Genomic DNA, 27,743 nt, shown 5'->3' on the forward strand with positions numbered 1-27,743 from the left:
TTTTTTTTGATGTTTCAGAGTGTTAGGTTCTGAGAAAGCAAAGAAAAATAAAGTTGTTGAAAATATCAATTTTTACCCAATATTATGGAAGTTTGAAATGAGATTCACAGCCGCACAAACATGCTGGATTAAAACATAATCCTCGTTGCTTCAACTCTTTATTCACTCTCAGATCAACTAACAGTCAGTCATGTTCAATTTGGAAGATAGCTGAGATGGCCTGGAAGGGTAAGGCAGGGCAGGGAGATGCAAGGAAGACTGTGTGGGGACGAGGTATGGAGAACAAAGTAGAGGAATGATAAAGTACAGGGCATTGAGAAAGAAAAGGGGAAGGCTGAGCAAAGGAGAGGAGAGAATGGGAGGACAGGGCAAGGGAGAAATAGGGAGGACAGAGGAGAATGGGACAAGGTAGGGACGAAATGACACTGTGGCCAGGGCATGGTAGAAATGCAGAATATCAACATCAGTGGAGTTGGGAATGGCAGCGGTTGCTGGAGAGGTGAGAGTGGGAGCAGGTGACAAAGGATCATAGAATTGTTCTGGCACATAAAGCATGGTGTCAGGTGCAGGGTGGTAGAAGCCGGGCGAGGTGGGGTTGAGTTAAGTTGTGAAGGGTCGTTGGGAAGAGGTGGCAGTCAAGAACAATGGTCAAGCTGGTAGCAGGGGATCAAGGCAGGGTGGATGCTTAATCAGATGTTAGTGTAACCCCACTCGTCCCGTTGGTAAATTAGACCACCAAGCCATGTTCTTTCTCCCTGTGTTCAAACAGAAGCTGAAATGGGTGGATCCAATTCAGAGCCATATATTGTTGTTCTGAGGAAATAGATGAACGTCAATGCTTTGAGTGGTAGACTGGTCCATATTCAAGGACTCAGCAGCCAACCTCAATGTGTATGTTACCACTGTCACAGATTTCATTAGCAAGAGCACTAAAGAGGTCGATCTGGATGTTCTCAACCCTAGTGAAGTCCAGGTCTGTGGTGTTCACATCAGGTGGCACTGACCTTTACAGGAAGCTGAGGTACAACATTGGTAATTCTATCAAGAGACGGTACCAGTCCAAAAGAGAGTCCCAGTCTCGCTGTGATTTGTGACAGGGCTTGCACGCTGTTAAAGGCTACAAATCATCAGGCAGCATCATTGTGTCCCTTCATGTTGAGTTCAATACATTCTGCACATATTTTGAACAGAAGGTTAAGAAAATTACACCCCTCAAAATTTTACACCCTCTCCCTCCAATACACAACCTCGACAACCTCCAATACACTTGCACCCTCAGTCACCATTGCAGGTGTCAGATCAGGTTTCCGGAGAGTGAACTTGCAGGAAAACATCTGGTCTGAATGAAGCACACAACCATGATCGTAGATCAGCCGGTGAGAGAGTTCGCTGTCATTTTTAACCTCTCCCTACTCCAAACTGACATTCCTGCCTGTTTTAAGACCACTGTCATGCCAGTACCAAAGAAAAATAAGGTAATGTGACTTCACACCTACTGCCCAGTGGCTCTGTAATGTTTGGAGAGGTTGACAGCTTCAAGTTCCTAAGTATAAACATCATCCATAGCTGGTCCTTGTCTGATCATGTAGACGCTCTGGTCAGATAAGCTCATCAGTGCTTCTATGTACTTCATCACAAAGCTAAGGAAATTTGGCATGTCTCCACTGACCCCAGCAGGAAAGAAGCTGGCCCTCTGCCTGATGGTGCATGTTTTCAAACCTCTGCATCTTCTGCCCAACAGAGGGAGGAACCCAGACATAAGGAACAGTGTTTAAAGTTCTGTGAAGAGATTGTAATGTTAAAGTGTTACAAAACTAGAGATAATTACTTCAGAGCTGATGAGCTGGGCCCAGGTGGATTTGGGCAATATTATGGAAACACATGGCTTCAATGATAAAGCAGGTATGTGATCCAAAGTTTATTTGGACTCAAATAGGATGAAGGTTTCAAACAATGGGTTTAAATTCAAGTTGATGCCTTTCTGTTCCTTTCCAACACATCCTTCATTCCCCATTTCCCCCTATTCCTCTGAATATTGCCTCTGCGCAATTCCTTTCTTACATTGCTCAATTACTGCTCACAATCTCCATTCCTCTCAATGAAGGCTAGACCTACACTTAGATCTTCTTGAAGCTTCTCAATCAATGTAAGGAAATATTACTCCAGAGCAGATTCAATCCTGACCTTAGAATCTGTCTGTGTGCACATTCTCCCTGTGACCACGTGGATTTCCTCCAGGAACTCCATTTCAGATTGGTAGGTTAATCAGACAGCACAAATTTCCCCTAGTGTGTAAGAGAGTAGTAGAATCTGGGGGAAGTTGATCATAGAACATAGAACTCTTCAGCCCACAATGTTGTGCTAACCCTTTACCCTACATATTTCAAGGTTAATTGAACCCTTCTTCCCCCATATAGCCCTCCATTTTTCTTTCATCAAAGTGCCTATCTAAGAGTTCCTTAAATGTCCCTAATGGATCTGCCTCTACCACCACTTCCAGTATAGTTTCTCCTGAGGTAATCCTGTCCACATATTATGTCAGGAATCTTTTCCTGGACACACTCTGTCTCGCAGATGCAGCAATCTGGGATTCTGGAGGTCGCCCAAATCTTGCATGAGGAGGATTCATTCTCACTACTTTAACTAGGCAATAATGGAGAAAGAAAGAGAAATCGGACAGAATCCCCAGTGTAGCCTCTGCTTCTCCTCGCCAACGTCTTCAAACTTCAAAATAAATTTATTATCGAAGTATGCATATGTCATCCTGAGATTCATTTTCTTACACACATTCACAATGAAACAAAGAAATAAAAAAGAATCAATGAAAAGTACACACAGGCTGACATGCAATCAATGTGCAAAAGAAGACAAACAGTGCAAATAGGACAAAACAAGTAATAAATAAAACTGACAACAGTGGGGGGGCTGCTTGGACTCGATCGTAGGAAGGACTAAGCCTCAAGCCAAGGTATTGACTGTTGGCAGCCACCCAGGGGAAAGATATTGGAGTCAATGCTGAAAGCTGTGTGGCGCAGTAGGTGCTGCCCTCCAGTGTTCGCTCAGGGAAGCTGAGCTGTATCGTTTGGCTGCAGACTGCCGCAACATTCATGGACTCCAGGACTTGGACTATATATTTTTTTGTGTGACTGTATTTTACTGCTATCGTGTATGTGCTTTCTGCTGTACATGACTGTTGGTAACAACCGAAGCCTGAATGTGGAGAAGACAAAGGAAATCATTGTGGACTTCAGGAAAGTGCAGACAAACCCTCCCCCTCTGCGAATACGTGGCTCCTCCATAGAGAGAGTTAAGTGCACCATGTTCCTGGGAGTTCACATCACAAATGACCTCACCTGGTCCCTTAATATCACCACCCTGAACAAGAAAGCACAGTGGCAACTCCACTTCCTAAGAAGAGTGAGGCAAGCAAGGCTCCCAATCCTCCCCCCCCCCCCCCCCCATACAGGAGCACCATTGAGAACATCCTGACAAGATGCATTTCCATCTGGTATGGGAACATTGAGCATCAGACCTGAAATCCCTACAAAGGACTGAGAGAACAGCTGAGAGAATCATAGGGGTTTCCCTACATCCAGTTGGGACATTTATCAAGAGCGCTGCATATTCAGGGCCCTTGGTATTTTTAAGGATCCCACTCATCCAGCCAGCATCCTCTTTGACTTTCTACCATCAAACAGGAGACTAATCTGGATAAAAATAAGAACCGTCAGGAAGAGAAACAGGTTCTTCCCCAGGCCATAAGGCTTCTGAGCTCCCTGTCGTATTGTACTCAAAGTGTCATTGGTTAATCTGTTCCGTAGCTTGCAATATTTAATATTAATGCACTTTAGTTTGTTATTTATGTGTGATTCATCTGTAGATTTTATCCTCACCTTCCTAAGTTATCATATGTTATGTGTGTTATCCGTACTACTGTGCTTTGCACCCTGGTTTGAAGAAATGTGTCAACATTTCTATATACATTATATGGTTATATACGTTATATACATATATATAGTTAAATGGCAATAAACTTCACTTGACTTGTATTTTGCACCTTAGCACCAGAGTAACACTGTTTAGTTGTATTCTTGGGTATTATGTAGGGTTGAATGACAATCAAGCTTGGACTTTGTTGTCAATCCATACTGACTGGGGTCTGCAAGTGAACAAATCAAGAATCTAGTTGCACACAGGTATCAAGCCTAGATCTTAGAGCTTATTGATCAGTTTCAAGGGGAAGACAATATTGAATACTGTGCTGTAGTCAACGAAGAGCAACCCGATGTATGAATTTTCATTGTCCAGTTCTTCTAGAGCTGAATGATGAAGCAAGGCCCTAAGCTCCCCATTCTAACCCTGTCCCACTCCAACAATCATATAGAAATAGAACTGGCCCTTCAGGATTAAACTAATCCCATCTACCTGCATGTGGTCCGTATCCTTCTACTCCCCGTCTGTTTTTGAGTCTGTCTGAATGCCTCTTAGACAGCTCCTAAAGAAGGTGGGAAGAATAAAAATGGATGAATGTAGGGTTCAAGTGAGGCAGCAGTCTCACTGGGTCAATGAACCTAGCTTTCCATCCTGTATCTCTATACTTTAGATAGATAGATAGATAGATAGATAGATAGATAGATACTTTATTCATCCCCATGGGGAAATTCAACTTTTTTCCAATGTCCCATACACTTGTTGTAGCAAAACTAATTACATACAATACTTAACTCAGTAAAAAAAAATATGATATGCATCTAAATCACCATCTCAAAAAGCATTAATAATAGCTTTAAAAAGTTCTTAAGTCCTGGCGGTAGAATTGTAAAGCCTAATGGCATTGGGGAGTATTGACCTCTTCATCCTGTCTGAGTATGGCTTTATTGCTCATCTCTCCTTCCTTGTAACTGATTCATATTCTTTCCATCAATGCTTTCATTCTGCATTTCCTCTACTCTCAATCTACCCTTTAAGCTACTATTTAAACAATCATTCAATTAGAATTCCAATAAGAAGTTTTGCAATTTAATTGTGAACCTTGCTTGGTGTCATGGATTTCAGTGAAGTTGGAAACAGTGTGGTAGCAGAAGCAGCTTTTTTGTCTCCTTTGTCACATGCAGAACCTCACCAGTCGTCGCACCTATGTCATCGGTCCCTACGTGAACCACGACTTTTGGCTGTTCACCTTCCACTTAAGAATGCTGAGAACTTGATCTGAGATATTCTGGACCCTGGAAGGCAACAGACCATCCGGGAATCTTGTTCTCGCCCACAGAACCTGAGTTCCCTTAACTAATGAATCCCCTATCACCACAGCGTGCCTCTTCTCCCCCCTTCCATTCTGAGTCACAAAGGTAGACTCAGGGCCAGAGAGCTGATCACTGTGACTTTCCTCTGTTAGGTCAACCCCTACACGCACCCCCTGCCAACAGTATCCAAAGTGATATACTCTTCACTGGCTCCTTAACCACTTTCCCCTTCCTGCCTGCCACCCAGTTTCCTGTATCCTGTACCTGGGGTGTAACTACCTGGACAGAAAGGACAGTTATGTTCTACCTGCCACCCCCTCAGCCTCCCGAATGATCCGGAGTTCATCCAGTTCCAGCTCCAACTCCTTATTGCGGATTGTTAGAAGCTGCAGCTGGATTCACTTCTCACAGTTGTAGAAGTCAGGGCCACTGGAGGTCTCCTTGCCTTCCCACATCCCGCAAGAGGAGCATTCAACTATCCTTCTTGGCATCTCTACTGTCCTAGTTGAACAGATAGAAAGAAAGGAAGGAAAGGAGGAAGAAACACTTCGTTCTTGAGCTTTTCTTTCCTTTGCTTTCTCTGACTGAAGCCTCAAGATCACCACTCTGACTCTGTCCACTCCAACGATGGCCACTGCGCTTGCCCCTGCCTTCCTTTAATATGCTCTTGCTAATCAATCCCAAACGCCGACTGCCCACTGGGCAAAGCTCTATCAGAGGAACAGAGTCAGCACCCATCAGGTCTTTGGTGCTCTGAGGGAGAGGCTTTACTAACTGTGCCACAGGGCTGTCCCAAACTAAGGCTATAACAACCAAGTATTAACTAAGATGCAGTCAATACAAAAAGATACAGCTGTGTTAGAATTCCTTGCAAGCCTTTTAATTGGTGGGTAATTCGGTTCTTGACTTTTATGAAGGAAAAATTATTAACACAGGGTTCCTCGAGCTTCAATGTCCAGTCCCTTTCATTTTTGATTACATATTAATGATTTAAACTTAAATACATGCATGATAAAGTAATTTGCAGATTATACAAAAATTGCTTTGTGCTCAATATGTATGAGAAAACCTTTGGAATACAATTATGGTCAGTTGGGAGAAGCATAGAAATGGAATTTATTCCAGAGGCGTATGAGGTAATTAATTTAGGGAAAATACAGACAGACAGACATACTTTATTGATTCCGAGGGAAATAGGGTTTTGTTACAGTCACAACAACCAAGAATAGTGTAGAAATATAGCAATAAATGGAGGATGTTGAGTGATGAAAAGGGATGGGGGAAATGAGTGATATGAGCAAAATGGCAAATGGAGGGGGAAGTGTAAGGAATGTACTTTGCTAAGAGAAATCAATTAGAAGATTGTTATGTACTAAGGAGATAACAAGAGCTGCAAATGAGTGAAGTATGTGGAAATCTAGATGTCTTAATGCATGAATCATAAAAAGGAATCAAGCAGGTCCAGCAGATAACCTACCATGAATACCAACAAAGGTGCTTACCTAAGTCCAGTATCTGGTCTGTATCCCTTAAAGTCTTTCCAGTCCATGTACCTGTCCAAATTTCTGTTAAATGTTGTAATTGGACCTGTGTCTACCACTTCCTGAATCAGCTGGTCCTACATACTCATGACCTTAAGACAGCTTGAAAGGTTAGATGATATCACGGAACGAAGCTGAAAAACTAATTCATGGCTTTTTAATCAAATAGACTAGATTACTTTAATTTACTTTTTACTGGTCTTCCAAAACAATATGTGGACAAACTTCAACTCATTCCGAACACTGCTGCTAGACCTTTAATGAAAATCAGGATGAGGGAGCATAATACACCCATTCTAACCATTCTGCATTGGCTTCCTGTATCTTTTAGAATTCATTTTGAATTTCTCTTACCTGTTTATAAAGCTTCCAATGGTTGGGGACCGATCTACATCACAGATTTGCTTTCATTTTATAATCCTGCTTGAGTTTTCCAATCTTCTTCCGCCAGTCTTTTAAATTTAAACAATCTCCCTCAAAAGAAAATCGTCAAGTCAGCTCTTTTGAGCTACGCTCCTAAACTATGGAACTCAATACCTAAAACAATAAGGCGGACAGGCTCAATTAATAATATTACATACCAGTTCAAAACCTGTTTATTTAGTCTTGCTTCGAACATTGTCTTTTATTTTTATGTTTGCACTTTATCCCATTCTAAAGCACTTAGAAGTACATTGTTCATGTGTAGTGTGCATTATAAATAAGTTACTATTAGTAACAGTAGTAGTAGGAGGATCCATTCTGAGCTAGCCAATTGATTACAAAATGGGCTTGGTAAAAGCAGATAATTGAAGGCCTGTGACCAGTGATGTGTCGCAGGGATTCGGTTTGGGTCCACTGTTGTTTCTCATCCACTGTATATTAATAATCTGGATGACTGGTGTTAACATGGTGGGTAAGTTTGCCAATCCCTGTTTGTGAGTGTAGTGGACAGTGAAGGATATGCCCTCTTCTTATTGCTACCACCAGGGATTGGGTACAGCAGCCCAAAAATGCACACTTTAGTAACATTTTAGGAACTGCTTCTTCCCCTCTGCCATCAGATTTTTCTGTGGACCATGAACACTACCTCACGTTTTTTGCTCTTTTTTGCACTGATTTATTTTTTATGTATAACCTATAGAATAACTTTTATGTATTGCACTGTACTGCTGCCACAACACAAGTTTCACAACATATTTTGCATCAGTCTTCACTATGGAAGACACGAGCAGTATAGTGGAAGTTCCAGGTATCAGGAGTCATTAAGTGTGTGAAGTTACCATTACTAGAGAGAAGGTTCTTGGGAAACTGGAAGGTCTGAAGGTAGATAAGTCACCTGGACCAAAGGGTTCTGAAAGAGGTGGATGAAGAGAATGTGGAGACATTAGCAAAGATCTTTCAAGAATCGCTATATTCTGGAATGGTTGCAGAAGATTGGAAAATTGCAAATGTCACTCCACTCTTCAAGAAGGGAAAAAATTAGAAGAAAGAAAACTATAGGCCAGTTAGTCTGACCTCAGTAGCTGGGAAAATGTAGGAGTCGATTACTAAGGATATGGTCTCAGGGTACTTGGAGGCACATAATAAAATATCCCGTAGTCAGCATGATTGCATCAAGGAAGACTTTGCCTGACAAATCTCTTAACAAGCAAGATAGACATAGAAGAATCAGTTGATGTTGTGATCTTGGATTTTCAGAAGGCCTTTCATGCATGAGGCTGCTTAACAAGCTACAAGCCCATGGTATTACAGGAAAGATTCTAGCACGGATAAAGTAGTGACTGATTGCCAGGAGGTAAAGAATGGGAATAAAGGGATCCCTTTTCTGGTTGGCTGCTGATGACTATGGTATTCCACATGGTCTGTGTTGGGACTGATTCTTTTTACTTTATGTCAATATGATTGAATGATGGCTTTGTTGCAAAGTTTGCAAACAATATGAAGATAGGTGGGGAGTAGGTAGTTTTGAAGAAATGGAGAGGCTACAGAAGGACTTAGACAGATTAGGAGAATAATCAAGGAAAAGACAGATGGCATACAGTGCCAGGAGGTGTATGGTCATGCACTTCAGTGGAAGAAATGAAAGGGTTGACTATTTTCTAAATGGAAAGAAAATACAAAAAACTGAGGTGCAAAGGGACTTGGGAGTCCTTGTGCAGGATTCCCTAAAGGTTAATTTTCAAGTTGAGTCTGTGGTGAGGAAGGCAAATGCAATGTTAGCTTTCAGTTCAAGAGGACTAGAATATAAAAGTAAGGATTTGGTGTTGAGACTTTATAAAGCACAGGTGAGACCTCACTTGCAGTGTTGTGAGCAGGTTTGGGCCCTTATCTTGGAAAGGATGTGTTGAAACTGGAGAGTGTGATTCCAGGATTGAATGGCTTGTCAAATGAAGAGCATTTGATGGCACTGGGCCCATATTCAGTAGAATGCAGAATGATGGGTGACCTCATTGAAACCTATCGAACAATGTAAGGCCTTGATAGAGTGAATATGGAGAGGATGCTTCCTGTGTTGGGAGAGTACACAACCCAAGGATGCAGCCTCAGAATAGAGGGACATCCTTTTATAATGGAGATGAGGAGTAATTTCTTCTGCCAGTGAATGGCGTATCTGTGGAATTATCTGCCATAGGTAGCTGTGGAGGACAAGCCTTTATGTACATTTAAGACAGAGTTTGATGGATTCTTGACTGGTCAGGGCATGAAGGGATACAGGGTTTGGGGAGACGGGGGCTGAAAGGAAAATTGGATTAGCAACGATGAAATGGCAGAGCAGACTCAATGGGCAAAATGACCTGATTCTGCTCCTATATCTTATGATCTATATCTCAGGGGTTCTGATTTCCTCCCACATTCCAAAGATATGCACATTGATAGGTTATTTGGCGAATGTAAATTGCTGCCAGATAAAGGTACAAATACAATTGTTTATACCAGAAGTATGGCACCACTTGCTGGTTGGCCCCAGCACATCCTCGAACTATGTTGGTCGTTGCCACAAATGATGCATTTCAATGAATGCTTGCGACTGTATACATGTGATAAATGAAGCTGATCTTTAATCTTAGCTTTAAATCCAGAGCTTAAGCTCCTCCAGCTGGTGACTTTTTCAGCACCTGCTATCCAGGACAGAGGAAGTATCACTGGGTTCCCACACAGCACAACTCAGGTAGTCAGAGAAGAGTTAGGCTGAAATGCCTGTTTCTGTGCTGTATAACTCTATTAAACTTACTGCATAGCTTCCCAGATCAAACATTTAAAATTTCCCGACTTATTTAAATCAAATAATTGTTTAAATTCCTTGAGCCTATTAGCTACATTTTTTAAAAACTCATAATGCCTTAGTTTTCTGCACACTCTTCAAGCTGATGGAGACTTTTTGCCCCCATCCTATTTTAAACTTAACAGCTCTTTTCCCTTCCTCTTTTAAAACTGAATCAATGTGAATAAAGGAAAGGATCATGGAAGAGTGAAACTTAGTGCCAGGCAGCTGAGTTTCTTGGAGGTAGATAGGAAGAAAAAAAAAGTATTTGTGCAACATACAGAACCTTGAAAAAGTATTCAGCCCTCACATTTTGCTCTCATTTTCTAAATTGATAATACATTGAAGTAGGATTTTTTTAGTTAGACTACAAAGCACAGTGCATCACATCATATTGAAAGAAATATTCCAAAACCCGTCAACAATTTATTAAGAATTAAAAACCAAAATTGAGGTTGAAAAAATATTTATCCCCTTTGTAATTACTACACTAATTTTCCACAGGTGTAATATGTATTACCTTACCAACTCACCCATTGTTTATGTAGAAAATTGAAGGATTACCTGTTTACAATGAATTCATAATACATAAGGTCCAACAGTACAGCAGATTTTCAACAGACCAAACCAAATGAAGACAAAAGAACGTTCAAGACAAGTCAAGGAAATTTCCTTTCAGATGGTGTCAAGTGTAGTCCACCATGAAAAAGTGGAAAAAATATGAAACCACAGCCACACCACCTATCTAAACTTAGTTGCCAGAGAAGAATGGCACTTGTAAGAGAGGCTACTGTGACATCAACGGTCACTCTGAGTGAGCTGCAGAAGCCAGTGGCTGCAACTGAAGATGAAGGTCACAGTTCCACAATCTCTAAGACATTGCACAATAACCATATTTATGGAAGAGTGGCAAGGAAGAAGCCTTGGCTAAGAAAAAGAAAGCATAACCTTGCCCATAGAGTTTGCAAAGCAACACTTAGATGATACTGTAAATACGTGGAAGGTGGTTGTGTTGTCAGATGAGAATAAACTGGAACTTTCTTGTCTAAACACTAAGCAGCCAATGTGGCATAAATCTAATAACTGAGCATCAGCCAGTAACGCCATCCCTACTGTAAAGTTTAGTGAAGGTAGCATCATGCTATGGGGATGCTTTTGAGCAGCAGGGACTGGAAATTTGGTCAGGATTGATGAGATGATGAATGCTGCTACATACAGAGATCTTGAATAAAAACCTGTTAGCTTAGCCTCTGACGGAAAGCTTAAAATGGGGAAGTTCATCTTTTAGCAGGACAATGTCCCAAAGCACACGGCCAGAGCAACCATGGAGTGGCTTCAAATGGAAAAAAAAATGATGTCATTGAGTGGCCCAGAGTCCTGACCTCAGGATTGCTGCCCACCACTCCCCAAATATCTTAGCAGAGCTTGAGCAATTTTGCAAGGAAATACAGGCAAATCTTGCTCCATCAGATTGTGCAAAGCTAATGGAGACTTATTCAAAAAGACTACTGGCTGTAATAGCTGCAAGACATGGTTCAACTAAGTACTGAGCAAGGGGCAATGAATACTTTTTAAGTGCTGACATTTCAGTTTTGAATTTTTTGTTTTTCATGCTTTACAATTTTCTGTTTTGGGACTCTAAAAAAACATGTGATTCATAGATAAAAATTCTCAGTTAAATTGATGAATGCAGGTTATAAATAGTTGGGGGCTGAATACTTTTATAAGGCACTGTGGACTCAGTGACCAAAGTCTATTTAATAATATAGGTGATAGAGGAGGGCATAGGTGCAAAACAGGAGAAAGGTTGCTTTGTGATGGACTGAATAGAGATTTTAAAAAACAATTCACAAGTTATTCAATTGAAGTTGTGAGAATAAACAGAAATGAATTCAAATGGCACCAGGATTACATAGGTATAAACATTTCAAATACAAGGAGAGAAAAAAAAAACGGAACTGGTTCAATATTCATTGCTCTTGGACAGGTGCTTTTTCTGAGTAGAAACCTTGATGGTGTGCTGTGAGGATTTTGTATAGGAGAATACAAGTTAATGAAAAGCCTCCAATTTTGTTCACTCTCAAAGCAGCCTAGAGAGGAATTTTGTATGATGGAGATCATAATCCACTTTCTGTAAGAGATAAATTAAGAGAGGGCTGGGGGAAAACCTGAAACTTGATAAATGAAAGTGTGGGTGAGAGAAGTAGGTTTTAAGACTGAAGAGATTAAAGGTGGCAAGACTGAATTTGGAGTTTTGTGAGCAGTTTTGTCAGATCTATGAAATGATGTGCGGGGTCATAAGAATAATCTGGGAACATGAGGAGCATTTGATGGCTCAGGCCCTGTTCTCACTGGTGTTTAGTGGAATGGGGGGGTGGGGGGTGGAATCTCATTGAAACCTATAGCCTATTAAAAGACCTAGATACAGTAAACATGGAGAGGAAGCTTCATGGAGAGTCTAGGACCAGATGGCACCAAAAGGGACTTTCTTTTTCAACAGATGCGGAGGAATTCACTGGGAAAGTGTGCAAAGTGATGGCAAATGCTGTTTAACTTGGATAAAGACAAAATGATGGATTTTAGGAAAGTAAATCTGGGCAGATCGAGCACAGTGAATGGCAGGGACGGGGAGAGTTATTGACCAAAGACACCTAGGGCTACTTGGTTCCCTGGGAGCAGCAACACATTTAGACAGGGTGGTGAAGGCATATGGCACTTGTCCTCATTGCATATTACAAGCGGAGACTTTCTTTTTACAACTGTACATCAGTAAGGCCATGCTATAGTGTGCAGCTCTGTATATGTCTAACAGGAGTTCTTTCCTAGAGTGTGACAATCAGTTATGATGAACATGGGCAGAGTGAGGAGTAAGAGGAATAGAGGATCTGAGAATTTTGTTTTATCCAGAGGATGGCTGCAATCTGAGATGCACCGTCTGAGAAGATGGTGGAGACAGTTACTCTAACAATGTTTTAAAAACTATCTGGATGTATACTCGAACCTCTAAGACATGAAAGGCCATAGACTAAATGCTGGCAATTGATACTTAATTGTTGCCATGGACATGGTGAGGTGAAGGGCATATTCTGTGCTGTATGACTCTAAAACAGTATTAATTGGAGGATGGTGCTGGGTTTAAAAGCTCTAGTGCATATAATTGTGTGGAGTTGAGCAGGATTAGTTAGTGTCATAATGATTTGTACATGGCTCTAATAACAGTAGCATAGCAGTTACTGCAACACTATTACAGCTCAGAATGTCAAGAGTTTGGAGTTCCAGCGCCATCTATAACTAAGTTTGTATGTTCCTTCCCATGTGAGCATGGGTTGCCTCCCCATGCTGTGGTTTCCTCCCACAGCCCACAGACACACCACTTAATTGGTCATTATAAATTGTCCTGATTAGGCTAGGGTTAAATCAGTGGGTTGCTGGGCAGCATGGAACGAAGAGCCTGTTTCACGCTGTATCTCTAAATAAATTAATAAAATTCCTTAGCCAGAGTGTGGTAAATCCAAAGAATTCATTGCCACAGACAGCCATGGAGGCCAAGTAATTGGGTATACTTAAAACTAAGGTTGATAGGTTCTTGATTAGTTACGGGGTCTAAGGTTACAGTGAAGGCAGGAAAATGGGCTGAGAGGGATAATGTATCAGCCATGATGGAATGGCGGAGCAGATATGGTTCCAGTTGAGGGAACAGGCTTCAGAGGCCATCCTTTAGCAATTTACTCCATTTTATTGGCAATTTTTAAATCTTTAAAACTCTGCTCCTATGATTTATGGTGTACTGCTAAAGCCTGGTGGCTACTACCATTGAGCTTAATATGTTGAACAACTGAATGCCAGAAACAGTTCAGATCATATTCCTTTGATTTAGGAAAGTGCAGACTGGGATTTCATTCCCCATTCTATGAGATTGGGAGGTGAATGATAAAGATCACAGGGTAAAAACAGTCTTTTTCCTCGGAAGGGATCCCTAAAAACATAAGGGCAAAGGTTAGTGCATATTTGGAATGAACTGCCAGAAAGAGTGGTTGAAGCAGACATATTAACATTTAGATGAATGCACGGATATGAGAGATTTAAAAGCTATACGGTAATTGTGAACAGATGGAACTCACTAGCAGGGTAACACAGTCAACATGGACAGATTAGGTCAAAAAGATTAGATTCTGGGCCTTCAGTGGGACTAAAATGCAAGACCATAAAATATACTAGGGAAACTGTGAGAATGAGATTCTATGTAGGACAGTTTAAATGATGAGTAAAGACTTTGGAGAGAATTGGGAAGTTTAGGTGTGCTCTGAGAGAAAGACAAAGTCATCACTGGATTTACCACGATGATGCCAAGTAGCAATAATTCAACAAAAATACAAAACTCAGACAAAGCAATACATGGTGCTTACAGGACCAGTGAGATAGGAGATGGTTCCAGTTGAGGGAACAGGTTTCAGAGGCCAATCTTTAGCAATTTTCTCCACTTTATCAGCAATCTTTATGTCTTTAAAAACTGGATAGCATAGCTTATTAGGTTAGCAATCATTGCAAGAGGACTAGAATATAAAAAAAAGCAAGAATGCATTGCTGAGACTGCACTTGAGAGTTTCCGGCCCCTTAATGAGAAAAGGATGTGCTGGTATTGGAGGGGGGCAAAAGGTTCACGAGAATGATCCTAGAAATGAAAGGGTTAATGTATTTGGAGCGTTCCTGTACACTATGGATTTTAGAAAAATGGGGATGGGGTGGGGGTTTATTTGAAACTTACTGAATATTGAAAGGCCAAGATAGAGTGGATGTGGAGAGGATGTCTCCAATAATGGGGGAGAGTCTGGGACCAGAAGGCACAGTCTCAGAATAGGAACACATCCATTTAGAACAGAGATGAGGTAGAATTTCTTTAGCCGGTGGGTGACAAACATAAGGAATTCATTGCCACAGGCTGCTGTGGAGATCAAGTCACTGAACATATTTAAAGTGGAGATTGATAGATTCTTGATTAATAAAGGCGACAAATGTTACGGGTGAAAAGCAGGAGAACAGGTTTGAGAGGGATAATGAATCAGCCACCATCAAATAGTAGAACATTCAATGGGCCGAATGGCCTAATTCTGCTTCTAGATCTTATGGTCCATACATTGCCACTCTCTTTTCAGTTAGCTCCACTAATACAAGTATAAGCAATCTCAATCTCACTTCCAGTTTGGCAAGTACGAGAAATTCTTTCTTCAAAGCACAAAACTCCTTCACAGGTAATTGAGGTAATCTTTTCCTTACCACTACATATGAAAGGAAGCAGCATCAGGACAATAAAACGCAGGTGTTAGTCTTTGAAAGCTCTGACCAAAACTGCTCCTTCAAGACTGGCACTGAGTGAGTTTTGACCTGTCACCTCCCAGAGTTGAGACCAAGTTGCAATTCACTGGCTGCCATTGTGATGTGACAATCATGGTCACACACGTTACCCTGGATTCAATTGTTAGAATGAGTGTCTATAGGTGTCACTCTGCTCTTCAAATGGGGTGATTACCTTTTTGATGAAATGGGCCACATATATTAAGTGCTTTGACATTACCTTATTTTGTAAATGGATAGAACAAAAATTAGCCCATATAATGGTTCTATGGCACAGGAGGCCCTGTCAATAGATTGAGATTACTCCACATTGTCTTTGTGGGTAATAATTCAATTTTTAAATAAAAGCCTTTTTTCTCTCCAAACATTATCGGCAGTGATATTTAAGTTGACATGTTCCATCCAAACCTCCAACACACCCAGTATGAAGTTTGTACATCTATAACTATGAATATGCAAGGTCATCCACTGATAAAAGGAATCAAACAGCAGATTATTATTTAAAATGAAAAATGACTTCATATGAGTTCAGAGGCTTTTGTTTGTGCAAAGCTGCTGAAAGCCTCACCCTGGATTTTTAAAAAATTAATTCCATCATGTTTTGAATGATTTCCCATCTTCCAATCTTAAAAAACTTCTCTGCATCTCAGGCTGCAAGTTCTATAAAATATTGATCATCTATCACCTCAATGATAATTGATTACTTATTGCTTAATCTCGTGATAAACACCAATTTGAAAATGCTCTTTCTTCTGTTCAAATCCTTCCATTGGTTCTTCCCATCCGACTACAGTAACTTCATCTGGCCTCGTAGCCCCAAAAGGCCTCTCCTACTTCGATTTTTCCTACATTTACCACTTCCTAGGTTCCATTACTGCTGTTGCACGTTCAGCTACCTAGGCTTCAGCTCTGCAATTCCGTCACTCCACATCTCTGTTGCTCTGTCCTTTAAAAAAAATACAGGTCTCTGCAGTGAATCCAGTTCTGCTCTGATGGGATGCCTAGTACTTCTTTTGCAAACCACTATCATTAATCTTCTGTGAATTTTCGTGTTTCAGTATTGAAAAAGTCAAGGCTCTTATATAAACTATACATATTTACTATGACTTCTGTACTGTTGCCAAAGATATCAAACTGATAAATCTGGCAATTTACATATAGACCAATCACTTCTTTATTGTTTATACTGGTAGCAAAAAACTTCAGAGTCAAATAAATATACTGAATTTATTTCTTCTTCCTCGATCCTTTGTGAGTTGCTTTATTCGCAACTTGCGCAGCAGTGTCTCTACGACCTTGGAGGCCATAGCCATGACTTGCTACCCATTCCTCTCGAAGCTGCTGCAGTAATTCAGCTGTAAGGTGTCCTTCCTGGACCAGCCTTTCACTCAAGGAGTCACCAGCTCGCACAGGTGCACCTGTTTCAGAAGTCACCGGTCTGTAGCCTAGAGCTTTGGACCCCCGTAGCCGCCGGGATATACTGCCATTATCCATATTTATCCTACGTTTTTCCCGTACTCCTCCATGATTAGAACCATCGGGTCCCACAGCAGCAGTAATAGAAACTGAATTGGATGCCCGGATCAGACGGGTGATGTTCTTTACTCCAATCTGTATGATAGTGTCTAGTTCAGCCTGAATATCCCGGACAAAATTCACATCTGGGAACATATCCATGAACCGATAACTGAAAAACAAAATAATGACCAGAGAAATTAACAAATCAAGACCAGGTTGAAATGTATTCAAATTCCAAATCATGCTGAAAAAGTTATCAACTAAGATTATACCAACTGACTCTTCCTGTACAGTTTAGTAGAATTGCTAGAACAGCATTTAAAAATCCCAAATCCAAAAGACCATAAGATATAGGAGCAGAAGCAGGCCATTTGGCCCGTCGAGTCTGCTCCACCATTCAATCATGAGCTGATCCAATTCTTCCAGTCATCCCCAATCCCTGCCTTTTCCTCATACCCTTTGATTGCCTGGCTAATCAAGAACCTATCTATCTCTGCCTTAAACGCACCCAATGATTTGGCCTCCACAGCCACTCATGGCAACAAATTCCACAGATTTACCACCTACTGACTAAAGTAATTTCTCCACATCTCTGTTCTAAACGAACGTCCTTTAATCCTGAAGTCATGCCCTCTTGTCCTGGACTCCCCTACCATGGTAAATAACTTTGCCATATCTAATCTATTCAGGCCTTTTAACATTTGGAATGTTTTTACGAGATCCCCTCATTCTCCTGAACTCCAGGGAATACAGCCCAAGAGCTGCCAGACATTCCTCATACGGTAACCCTTTTATTCCTGGAATAATTCTCATGAATCTTCTCTGAACCCTCTCCAGTGTCAGTATATCCCTTCTAAAATAAGGAGCCCAAAACTGCACACAATACTCCAAGTGTGGTCTCACAAGTGCCTTTTAGTGCCTCAACATTACATCCCTGCTCTTATACTCTATACTTCTAGAAATGAATGCCAACATTGCATTTGCCTTCTTCATCACCAACTCAACTTGGAGGTTAACCTTTAATGCATCCTGCACAAGGACTCCCAAGACCCTTTGCATCTCTCCCCATCTAAATAACAGTTTTCCAGTGTATTTCTTCCACAAAAGTGCATGGCCATACACTTTCCAACATTGTATTTCATTTGCCACTTCTTTGCCCATACCCCTAAACTATCTAAGTCTCTCTGCAGGCTCTCTGTTTCCTCAAAACTACCTACTCCTCCACCTATCTTTGCATCATTGGCAAATTTAGCCACAAATCCATTAATCCTACAGTCCAAATCACTGATATACATTATAAAAAGCAGCAGTTCCAACAGCAAACCCTGTGGAACTCCACTGGTAACCAGCAGCCAGAATAGGATCCCTTTACTCCCACTCTCTGCTTTCTTGTCCTGAATCATGGGAATTTTACAACTCCAGATGCGCTGGGCTGTCCGCACCGCTCTGTGCAGAGTCTCGTAATTAAGGGAGGTACATTCCCATACCAGGCAGTGATGCAGCCAGGAAGAGGCACCTCCTCTAAAATCATTTAACTCCAACAACATTCGTGCAAAGCAACAATGCTAAAAATAAAGCAGTATTATTTACACACAGCAAAGCCAACTCCTCATAGGATCTCAAACACACAGAAGACAATCTTCACCAATTCAATTCACTCCAAATTAGTGCACAAAACCTTCCAGCTACAATGTTGAAGATTTATGCTTCATCTGCTCTGGCACAGCTAAAGCAGAGGCATCTACCAAGTATGAACACAAAGGCAGTTGTATTCTGTTCACAAACGGTAGTGAATTACATCCCATATTCTACTCCCAAAGTGTTGGAAGATGTCACCACTGTTGTCAAGTAGCATTTATTTATTAAAGCTTGTTTAGTGTTAATTAGTTATGAATATAACAGAACCAATGAAACTCAGATCGAATCACAGAATTGATCCAGACAACTGAGCTGAATTCTATCGGCAAGGTCACCAGTATTGATAAGTCTGGCATCAAGGAGCCCTGGATGACATCGATGGAAGTCAAGGAGAAATCCCCCTACCAGTTAGATAACCACCTAGTATAAAAGATGATTGCATTAGAGCATTACTGGGGTTATTCCTCAAGGCAGTGTCCTGGGTCCAGTTATCTTTAGCTGTTTGTTTCTTTCGTGTGATAAGCTCTGATTTGGAATTTGATGATGATTACATCAATATTCAATTCCATTTGCAATGCCTCAGAAAGTGATGCACTCAGTTTTTGCATCAGCAAAATATGAATAAACATTCAGCATGAGGAAAGTAACATTGTAGTGTCAGGAAATAATTACCTCTCCCTAATATTAATCAGCATTACCACTAATCAACCCATCAACATCCCAGAGAACTGGAGTGGAATCAAATGGGAATGAGAGGGCATTGCAAGCACTGTGGGGAGGGGATTTACAAAAGGGTAGATGGTGACCAGAAAATTGATTAGACCAGCCATTGATAAAACTCAGAAACTTAAATAATTCACAACTCTGTTAAACTTTTCCACCATCTACAAGGCACTTGACACAATCTTCCCCATTCAAACACCCAGGAAGTTCATCTCCATTCACGATAATGCAGCCCACTCGATGAGCACACAATAAAACTCCCCAAACATTTACTACTTCTAATGCTGTCACACCATTGCTGCAGTCAACACTGCCAGGACATCTTTAATGAGACACAACTGTGTCCAGAAGGTCACATGCAGTAGGCACATAGGAACTTCATCACCTGTGAGCTTCTCCCTCATGGCACCCCGTCACCTCTGCCTCAGACGGCTTCACTTGCATGAAAGACTAGATCTTTACCCAAACAACAAGCATCTTGATAAGTACAGCAGAGGTTCAAGAATCTGCTCAGGTGTAGTAAGTACTGACCTCAACAGCGGACCAAATCCTGAAAACAAATACTTTTAAAAAAACTCACCTTAACCAAAGGTAGAGATCCAACACATCGTGCACTGCCTCCAGATGTACAAGGTCTTTAATATTTTGTGGCGGCGTCAATGGCCAGTGAATGTGCTGGCACAACCAGTCAAATGTCAGCGGTTCATTCCTACTGAACTGTCGCGCGAACTGTAAAATTCATAAAGGCATAATGTGAAAAGTAACCAAGATCACATCAGCAAATATCAAAGCAACGGCATAATAACTGTGCAATATTCTATGCTATTTGGATAATCAAATTTCTGTCACTCTCTAGACTGACAAACCACTTGGGTGAATATAGCTGTGTCCAAGTTGGTGATTTTATTTAGTTATTACAAGTAGTTTGTCTTATGGTGAGCAACACTGTCTTTTAGATAATAATGGATTTTACTAAGAGCTAATCAATAAACTGTAATGACCCTTATATGCAGCCAGTTAGTTTTTAAAACATTCAAGGCATTTCTTCATTGATTCAGTGCATACGTACATATTATACACATAGCATTCATGATCTTATCACTTCAGAGCTCTACTACATTGCATGGTATCAGCCATTCCGTAATAATTTACAATAAGCGAGTATTCTAAAAAACATTAGGCATATTACTGTCGAATCTGGGTATTCACTGGCATTTTGATCGTCTCAGGACACCACTGATTCACAGAGAATTATCAAGCTCTAGAAAAGTACAAAATCTGAACAGATCATCTATGTTTACAGACAAGAGAAAATCTGCAGATGCTGGAAACCCAAGCAACAAACACAAAATGTTGGAGGAAGTCAGCAGGCCAAGCAGCATCAATGGAAAAAAGCAGTTAACGTTTTGGGCCGAAACCCTTCGTCAGGACTGAGGGAGAAAAAGCTGAGGAGTAAATTTAAAAGGTTGGGGGGGGGGGGGGGGGGAGTGGAGAGAAAAAACAGCAGGTGATAGGTGAAACTTGGGAGGGGGGGATGAAGCAGAGCTAGGAAATTGATAAGTGAAAGAGATAGAAGACCATGGAAGAAAGAAAAAAAAGGTGTGGGGGGGGGAGGGGAAGGAAAGAGCACCAGAGGGAGGCAATGGGCAGGCAAGGAGGTATCTTTTGAAAGAAAGACTGCTATCTCAATTAGATTGTAAGATCAATTGCTCTATTAAGAACAGGTTAAGAAGGGATCTCATATTCTACTAAATTGATTCCAAGTGTAAAGTAGTAATCAGTTGCAAAGGATTAAATGTATAGAGCCTATAATCTCTGGAGTATAAAATATATATATTTTGATATATATTCACTTCCCGCTGAACATCAACGGCTCCTTGGTAGAGATCATAAAGAGCACCAAATTTCTTGGTGTTCACCTGACGGAGAATCTCACTAAGTCCCTCAACGCCAGCTCCATAGCAAAGAAAGCCCAGCAGCATCTCTACTTTTTGCGAAGGCTGAGGAAAGTCCATCTCCCACCCCCTCATCCTCATCACATTCTACAGGGGTTGTACTGAGAGCATCCTGAGCAGCTGCATCACTGCCTGGTTCGGAAATTGCACCATCTCGGATTGCAAGACCCTGCAGCGGATAGTGAGGTCATTGGGGTCTCTCTTCCCGCCATCACGGACATTTACACTACACGCTGCATCCGCAAAGGAAACAGCATTATGAAGGACCCCATGCACCCCTCATACAATCTCTTCTCCCTCCTGCCGTCTGGGAAAAGGCTCCGAAGCATTCGGGCTCTCACGACCAGACTATATAACAGTTTCTTCCCCCAAGCTATCAGACTCCTGAATACCCGAAGCCTGGACTGACACCTTACCCTACTGACTTGTTTATTATTTATTGTAATGCTTGCATTGTTTTTGTGCACTTTATGCAGTCCAGTGTAGGTCTGTAGTCTAGTATTGCTTTCTCTGTTTTTTTTTTATTACATAGTTCAATCTAGTTTTTTGTACTGTGTCATGTAAACCATGGTCCTGAAAAACGTTGTCTCATTTTTACAATGCACTGTACCAGCAGTTAAAGTCGAAATGACAATAAAAGTTGACTTAACTTGATATAAAAAATGATCTCATGTTAACTTACAAGGAACTTGACCAGGTACATGCCAATATGTTTTTCTTAGTGAAAGAATCTGTATTCCAATGCTTGGCAAGGTAGCCATTTAAGAAAGCCTTTAATCATAGAGTTGTAGATTTATATTGCAGGGAAACAAGCTCTTTGGCCCAAGTTGTACATTCTGCCCGAGATACCTTCCTGAGCTAGTCCCATTTGTCTGCATTTAGTCCATATCCCTCTAAATCTTTTCTATCCATGTACAATTTCAGATATTGTAATTGAACCTGATTCTACAATTCCTCAGGGCTCTTCACTCCATATGCCTACCCAGGAATTGGTGTGGAAAAACTTGCCCCTCAGATTCCATTTAAATCATTCACCTCCCACCTTAAACCTATACCTTCAAACGCTAGACACCCCTATCCTGGGAAAGACAGTGACCATCCACCTTACCTATGCAATTCATGATTTTATAGAACACAGAACAGTAACTGGCCCTTCAGCTCAAGATGTGCTGAATTATTTAAATGCCTAACTCATCCAATCCCTTCAACCTATAGAATGTACATATCCCTCCATATTTATTTGCTACCTAAACACCTCCATGTATTTACCTCCACTACCACCTCTCGAAAAGCATTCTAAGCACCTACCACTGTTTAAAAAAAACTCGCCCTGCACACCTCCTTTCAACTTACCCCTCTTGACTTAAATGCATGGCCTCTGGTATTAAACATGTGGGAAAAATACTGGTTATCTATTTACACGTCTCTACCTTATAAATCTCTGTAGGGTCAGTCTCTTGGGAAAAAGAGTCTCCCCTTATAGTTCAAGCCCTCCAGTTCCAGCAATATTCTTGTTCAAAAGTTCAAAGTACATATAGATACAACCTCGAGATTCGTCTTCTTGCAAACAGCCACAAAACAAAGAAACACAATAGAATTCACAAAAAAAACACATTACAAAGATGGTCAAACACCCAATATGCAAAATAGAGGACAAATCATGCAAACAATAAAAAGGTAAATAAATAATACACAGAACATGAACTGCAGAGTTTCAAAAGTGAGTCCATAAGATATAGGAGCAGAAGTAGGCCATTCAGCCCATTGAGTCTGCTCTGCCATTCAGTCATGGGTTGATCCAATTTTTCCAGCCATCCCCACTCCTCTGCCTTCTCCCCATACCCTTTGATGCCCTGGCTAATGAAGAACCTATCTATCTCTGCCTTAAATGCACCCAATGACTTGGCCTCCACATCCACTCACGGCAACAAATTCCACAGGTTTACCACCCTCTGACTAAAGTAATTTCTCTGCATCTCTGTTCTAAATGGACATCCTTCAATCCTGAAGTTGTGCCCTCTTGTCCTAAACTCCCATTCCATGGGAAATAACTTTGCCATATCTAATCTGTTCAGGACTTTTAACATTTGGAATGTTTCTATGAGATCCCCCCTCATTCCCCTGAACTCCAGAGAATACAGCCCAGGAGCTGCCAGATGTTCCTCATACGGTAACCCTTTCATAACCACAGCGGCAGTACAGCACTGAGGCTAGTAAAGCCTCATGGAGTAATAAGCTGAACACTGGCTCATCCTTTGCCCTCAGCCCCAAAGCCTCGACCTCAGTGCTTAAATCAGCTAAACATCAGTTTGTTTTGATTTTGGGTCCAGTTCCCACCACCTCAATTAAGCCTGAAGTTTTAATCTGGAATCTTTTCCGCACTGTCTCTAGCTTAATCGCGTTGCTTCCATATTTCTGTCATCACAACTGCACAGTCCTCCAACTGTGGTCTCACCAACAGTTTGTAGTTTCCAACATGACTTCCCTACACTTGCACTCAATGTGCAACCAACAAAGTGTGCCAAACACTCCCTTCACCACCACTCTGTCTAAATATGTCACCATTTTGAGGTAACTACTTACTTGTTCCGCTAGGTCTCTGCGATCAACAGCACACTTTGTGCTGCCCTGGTTATAATTCCCAAAATGCATTAAATCAAACTGGTCCCAGATAAATTCCACCTGCCATGCCTTAACCCAATTTACCAGAAGATTCAGATCCTAGTGTAATAGTGGACAACATACAATGTCTACTATGCAACCAGCTTTAATGTTGTCCATAAAGTTACTAATCACGCCACCTACATTCAGAACCAAATCATTAATATACACGACAGTTATGAACTCCCACAGATATGGAGGCACACTCATCAACTATTCACTGTTGTGATAGTTTTATACTTTAGGGGAATCAAGGTTATAGGACCAGGCAGCAAAAAAGAGTTCAGAAATTGAGGCCAGCAGACTGATCAGCTATAATCTTACTGACTCACTTAGCCCACTCCCTAAATGTTCTTGTTTGTCCCAGCCAATATTTACCCCTCAATCTGAGGGTTAAACAGATTACCTGACCACTATCAAGCAATGCTGTGTATGGGAGCATGCAGTACGAAAATTTAGCTGCCAGCTTTTCTGCAGAAAATTACACACTGGCTTAAAGAATCTTCAGAGGGCCTGATGTTGTACAAGATGTCAAATAAACTATATTAAAGAAATGGGAGGACTGACAGGAGTGATTGCGACCTCAAGGGTGAAAGCACAAATGACATACCTTCAGGAAAGAAGTGCAGACAAAGGGCTGCCTCTTGTTGATTGGTGCAGTACAGAAAACGTATCGCACACGGAGATTCAGTGGAATGTGTTGTATCATATCAGCCAGGAACTTGAAGTCATCAATATTGCACACAAAATAGAGTCCATCTACCTGAGAGAGGTTCACAAATATATCCTGTTTCCACAGAAAGATTTGTGAACAAGGAATAGCACATTAATTTTATATGTAGTAATAACGAATAAAAATTTCACATGGCAGAGATCTCACAGTATGTACCTCTGTAAAATACTTACAATCAGATTTGATAGGGTGGCCTCTGGGAGCTGATATGCAAACATCTCAATCTGATCTGCTGTGGGGTGCAATCCGGCTATCTGGAAATTTATGAAAATTAATAAATACATAAATGTACCCCCATACCTTGTTCCCTTCTGCAGATCATCAGCTGATCACTAGCTAATTCTCTAGGCACTGTGACCAGAGGGCACAGGAAGCCTGCAACTTTCTTTAAAAAATACTTTATTAGCATATATGCAATTGTTTCATTGTTCTCAATTCAGTATTTATAAACTGGAGGTTAAAGTAAAACATTATTATTCTGTCAAGGATGCAATCCAGTTCTTGTAAGCCTCCAGAAAGCCAGTGGACATCACATGCTCCCTCTCCAAGCACAATCCGACAATCTGGGAACATGTATCCTTGGAAGAGGAGCAGGCAACCAGTCTGAAGGTACCTGACAACCTACTCCCTTTTGGTCAATGGCTAATGTTACGTATTTGTGCATATTTTGATCCTTATGGGTTGCTGCTAAGCTCCCTGTGTATTGCATACTAAATGTAATATGAGAGGGGATTCTGGTTAGATGACTTACAAGTAAAATAAATAAAGAACAAAGAACAATACAGCACAGTACAGGCCATTCGGCCCACAATGTTGTGCCGACCCTTAAACCCTGCCCCCCCCATATAACCCTCCACCTTACATTCCTTCATATACCTGTCTAGTAGTCTCTTAAATTTCACTAGTGTATCTCCCTCCACCACTGACTCAGGCAGTGCATTCCACGCACCAACCACTCTCTGAATGAAAAACCTTCCTCTAATATCCCCCTTGAACTTCCCTCCCCTTACCTTAAAGACATGTCCTCTTGTACTGAGCAGTGGTGCCCTGGGGAAGAGGCGCTGGCTGTCCACTCTATCTATTCCTCTTAATATCTTGTATACCTCTATCATGTCTCCTCTCATCCTCCTCCTCTCCAGACAGTAAAGTCCTAGCTCCCTTAATCTCTGATCATAATGCATACTCTCAAAACCAGGCAGCATCCTGGTAAATCTCCTCTGTACCCTTTCCAATGCTTCCACATCCTTCCTATAGTGAGGCGACCAGAACTGGACACAGTTCTCCAAGTGTGGCCTAACCAGAGTTTTATAGAGCTACATCATTGCCCCGCGACCCTTAAACTCTATCCCTTGACTTATGAAAGCTAACACTCCATAATCTTTCTTAACTACCCTATCTACCTGTGAGGCAACTTTCAGGGATCTGTGGACATGTGCCCCCAGATCCCTCTGCTCCTCCACACTACCAAGTATCCTGCCATTTACTTTGTACTCTGCCTTGGAGTTTGTCCTTCCAGCGTGTACCACCTCACACTTCTCCAGGTTGAACTCCATCTGCCACTTCTCAGCCCACTTCTGCATCCTATCAATGTCTCTCTGCAATCTTCGACAATCCTCAACACTATCCACAGCACCACCAACCTTTGTGTCTGCAAACTTGCCAACCCACCCTTCTACCCCACATCCAGGTAATTAATAAAAATCCCAAAAAGTAGAGGTCCCAGAACCAATCCTTGTGGGACACCACTAGTCACAACCCTCCAATCCGAATGTACTCCCTCCACCATGACCCTCTGCTTTCTGCAGGCAAGACAATTCTGAATCCACCTGGCCTAACTTCCCTTGATCCCATGCCTTCTGACTTTTTGAATAAGCCTACCGTGTGGTAGCTTGTCAAATGCCTTACTATAATCCATGTAGATCACATCCACTGCACTACCCTCATCTATATGCCTGGTCACCTCCTCAAAGAACTCTATTAGGCCTGTTAGACGCGATCTGTCCTTCACAAAGCCATGCTGACTGTCCCTGATCAGACCATGATTCTCTAAATGCCCACAGATTCTTTCTCTAAGAATCTTTTCCAACAGCTTTCCCACCACAGGCGTAAGGCTCACTGGTCTATAATTACCCGGACTATCCCTACTACCTTTTTTGAACAAGGGGACAATGTTTGCCTCCCTCCAATCTGCCAGTACCAATCCCGTGGACAACGAAGACATAAAGATCCTAGCCAGAGGCTCAGCAATCTCTTCCCTCGCCTCGTGGAGCAACCTGGGGAATATTCCGTCAGCTGCACATTTGTTCCTCACGGCCACCCAGCTTCCCAGTACCACAAACGTATCAGCTAATCTCACCTAATCCAATCCAACAGTTAAACCCATTTATATTCTCACCCAGTGTGCCTTGTAATTGATCTGTGGGACTGGGCAACAGTACAATCAACATTTGAAATACAAACTCTCTTTAAAGTACTGTATGTAAAAATACTTTAACTAGATAATATTCAAATGCACTCTTTGTTTTAGAGTTACTTTGTTTTTGAAGAACATTGGTTCAAGTTGGTGTTCTTAGTACTGAGAACACAACCAAAACTCTTTCTTAATAATTTTGATTTTGGGAACACTGGGTTTCAAAAGGCATTCAGAAATCTGTACAGACTGTTCCTGCCTTACACCAAACCTATATCTTATTCTCCTTGGTGGTCATAGTAATACACTATGGAAAAAAGACATTTCAACTTTTTTTAAAATATTGAGTAAAGCTGGCAAGGCAATATTTAGTATCCATCTTCAATTGCACTAAGTACAATAGCAATCACAATCCGGTAGCATTACTGTTTCCCAGACTGCAATGAATCTGAATTAATAGCCTCCAGATTATCAAGCCCTTAATCACTAACCCAACGTACTATATAGATGCAAGAAAAAGTTTGTGAACACTTTGCAATTACCTGGTTTTCTATATTAATTACTCATAAAATCTGGTCTGATGTTCATCCAAGTCACAATAATTGGCAAATACAATCCACCTAAAATTAATCACACAAATAATTGTACTTTTCATGTCTTTATTGAATACATTTAATCATTCACAGTCCAGGCTAGGAACTAGTATGTGAAGCCTTATATTTAAT

The 27,743-nt window shown here is 41.2% G+C and overlaps 1 protein-coding gene across 2 annotated transcripts in view; it reads right to left on the minus strand.

The window, feature by feature from the left end:
- Positions 1 to 10,422: 10,422 nt before the first annotated feature.
- Positions 10,423 to 27,743, minus strand: part of supv3l1 (SUV3-like helicase) — a 50,133-nt gene continuing 32,812 nt past the window's right edge. For both annotated transcript variants that reach the window (XM_073027170.1, XM_073027171.1), the window contains 4 exons: positions 24,782 to 24,862; positions 24,486 to 24,662; positions 19,840 to 19,988; positions 10,423 to 17,067 (listed from right to left, as the gene is read on the minus strand). In XM_073027170.1, the coding sequence (XP_072883271.1) occupies positions 16,608 to 17,067; positions 19,840 to 19,988; positions 24,486 to 24,662; positions 24,782 to 24,862 (867 nt within the window). In that variant the 3' untranslated portion in view covers positions 10,423 to 16,607. The remainder of the gene's footprint in view (positions 17,068 to 19,839; positions 19,989 to 24,485; positions 24,663 to 24,781; positions 24,863 to 27,743) is intronic.

The sequence above is a fragment of the Hemitrygon akajei genome, chromosome 23, assembly GCF_048418815.1.
Source record: "Hemitrygon akajei chromosome 23, sHemAka1.3, whole genome shotgun sequence".
In the NCBI taxonomy this organism is placed as follows: Eukaryota; Metazoa; Chordata; class Chondrichthyes; order Myliobatiformes; family Dasyatidae; genus Hemitrygon; species Hemitrygon akajei.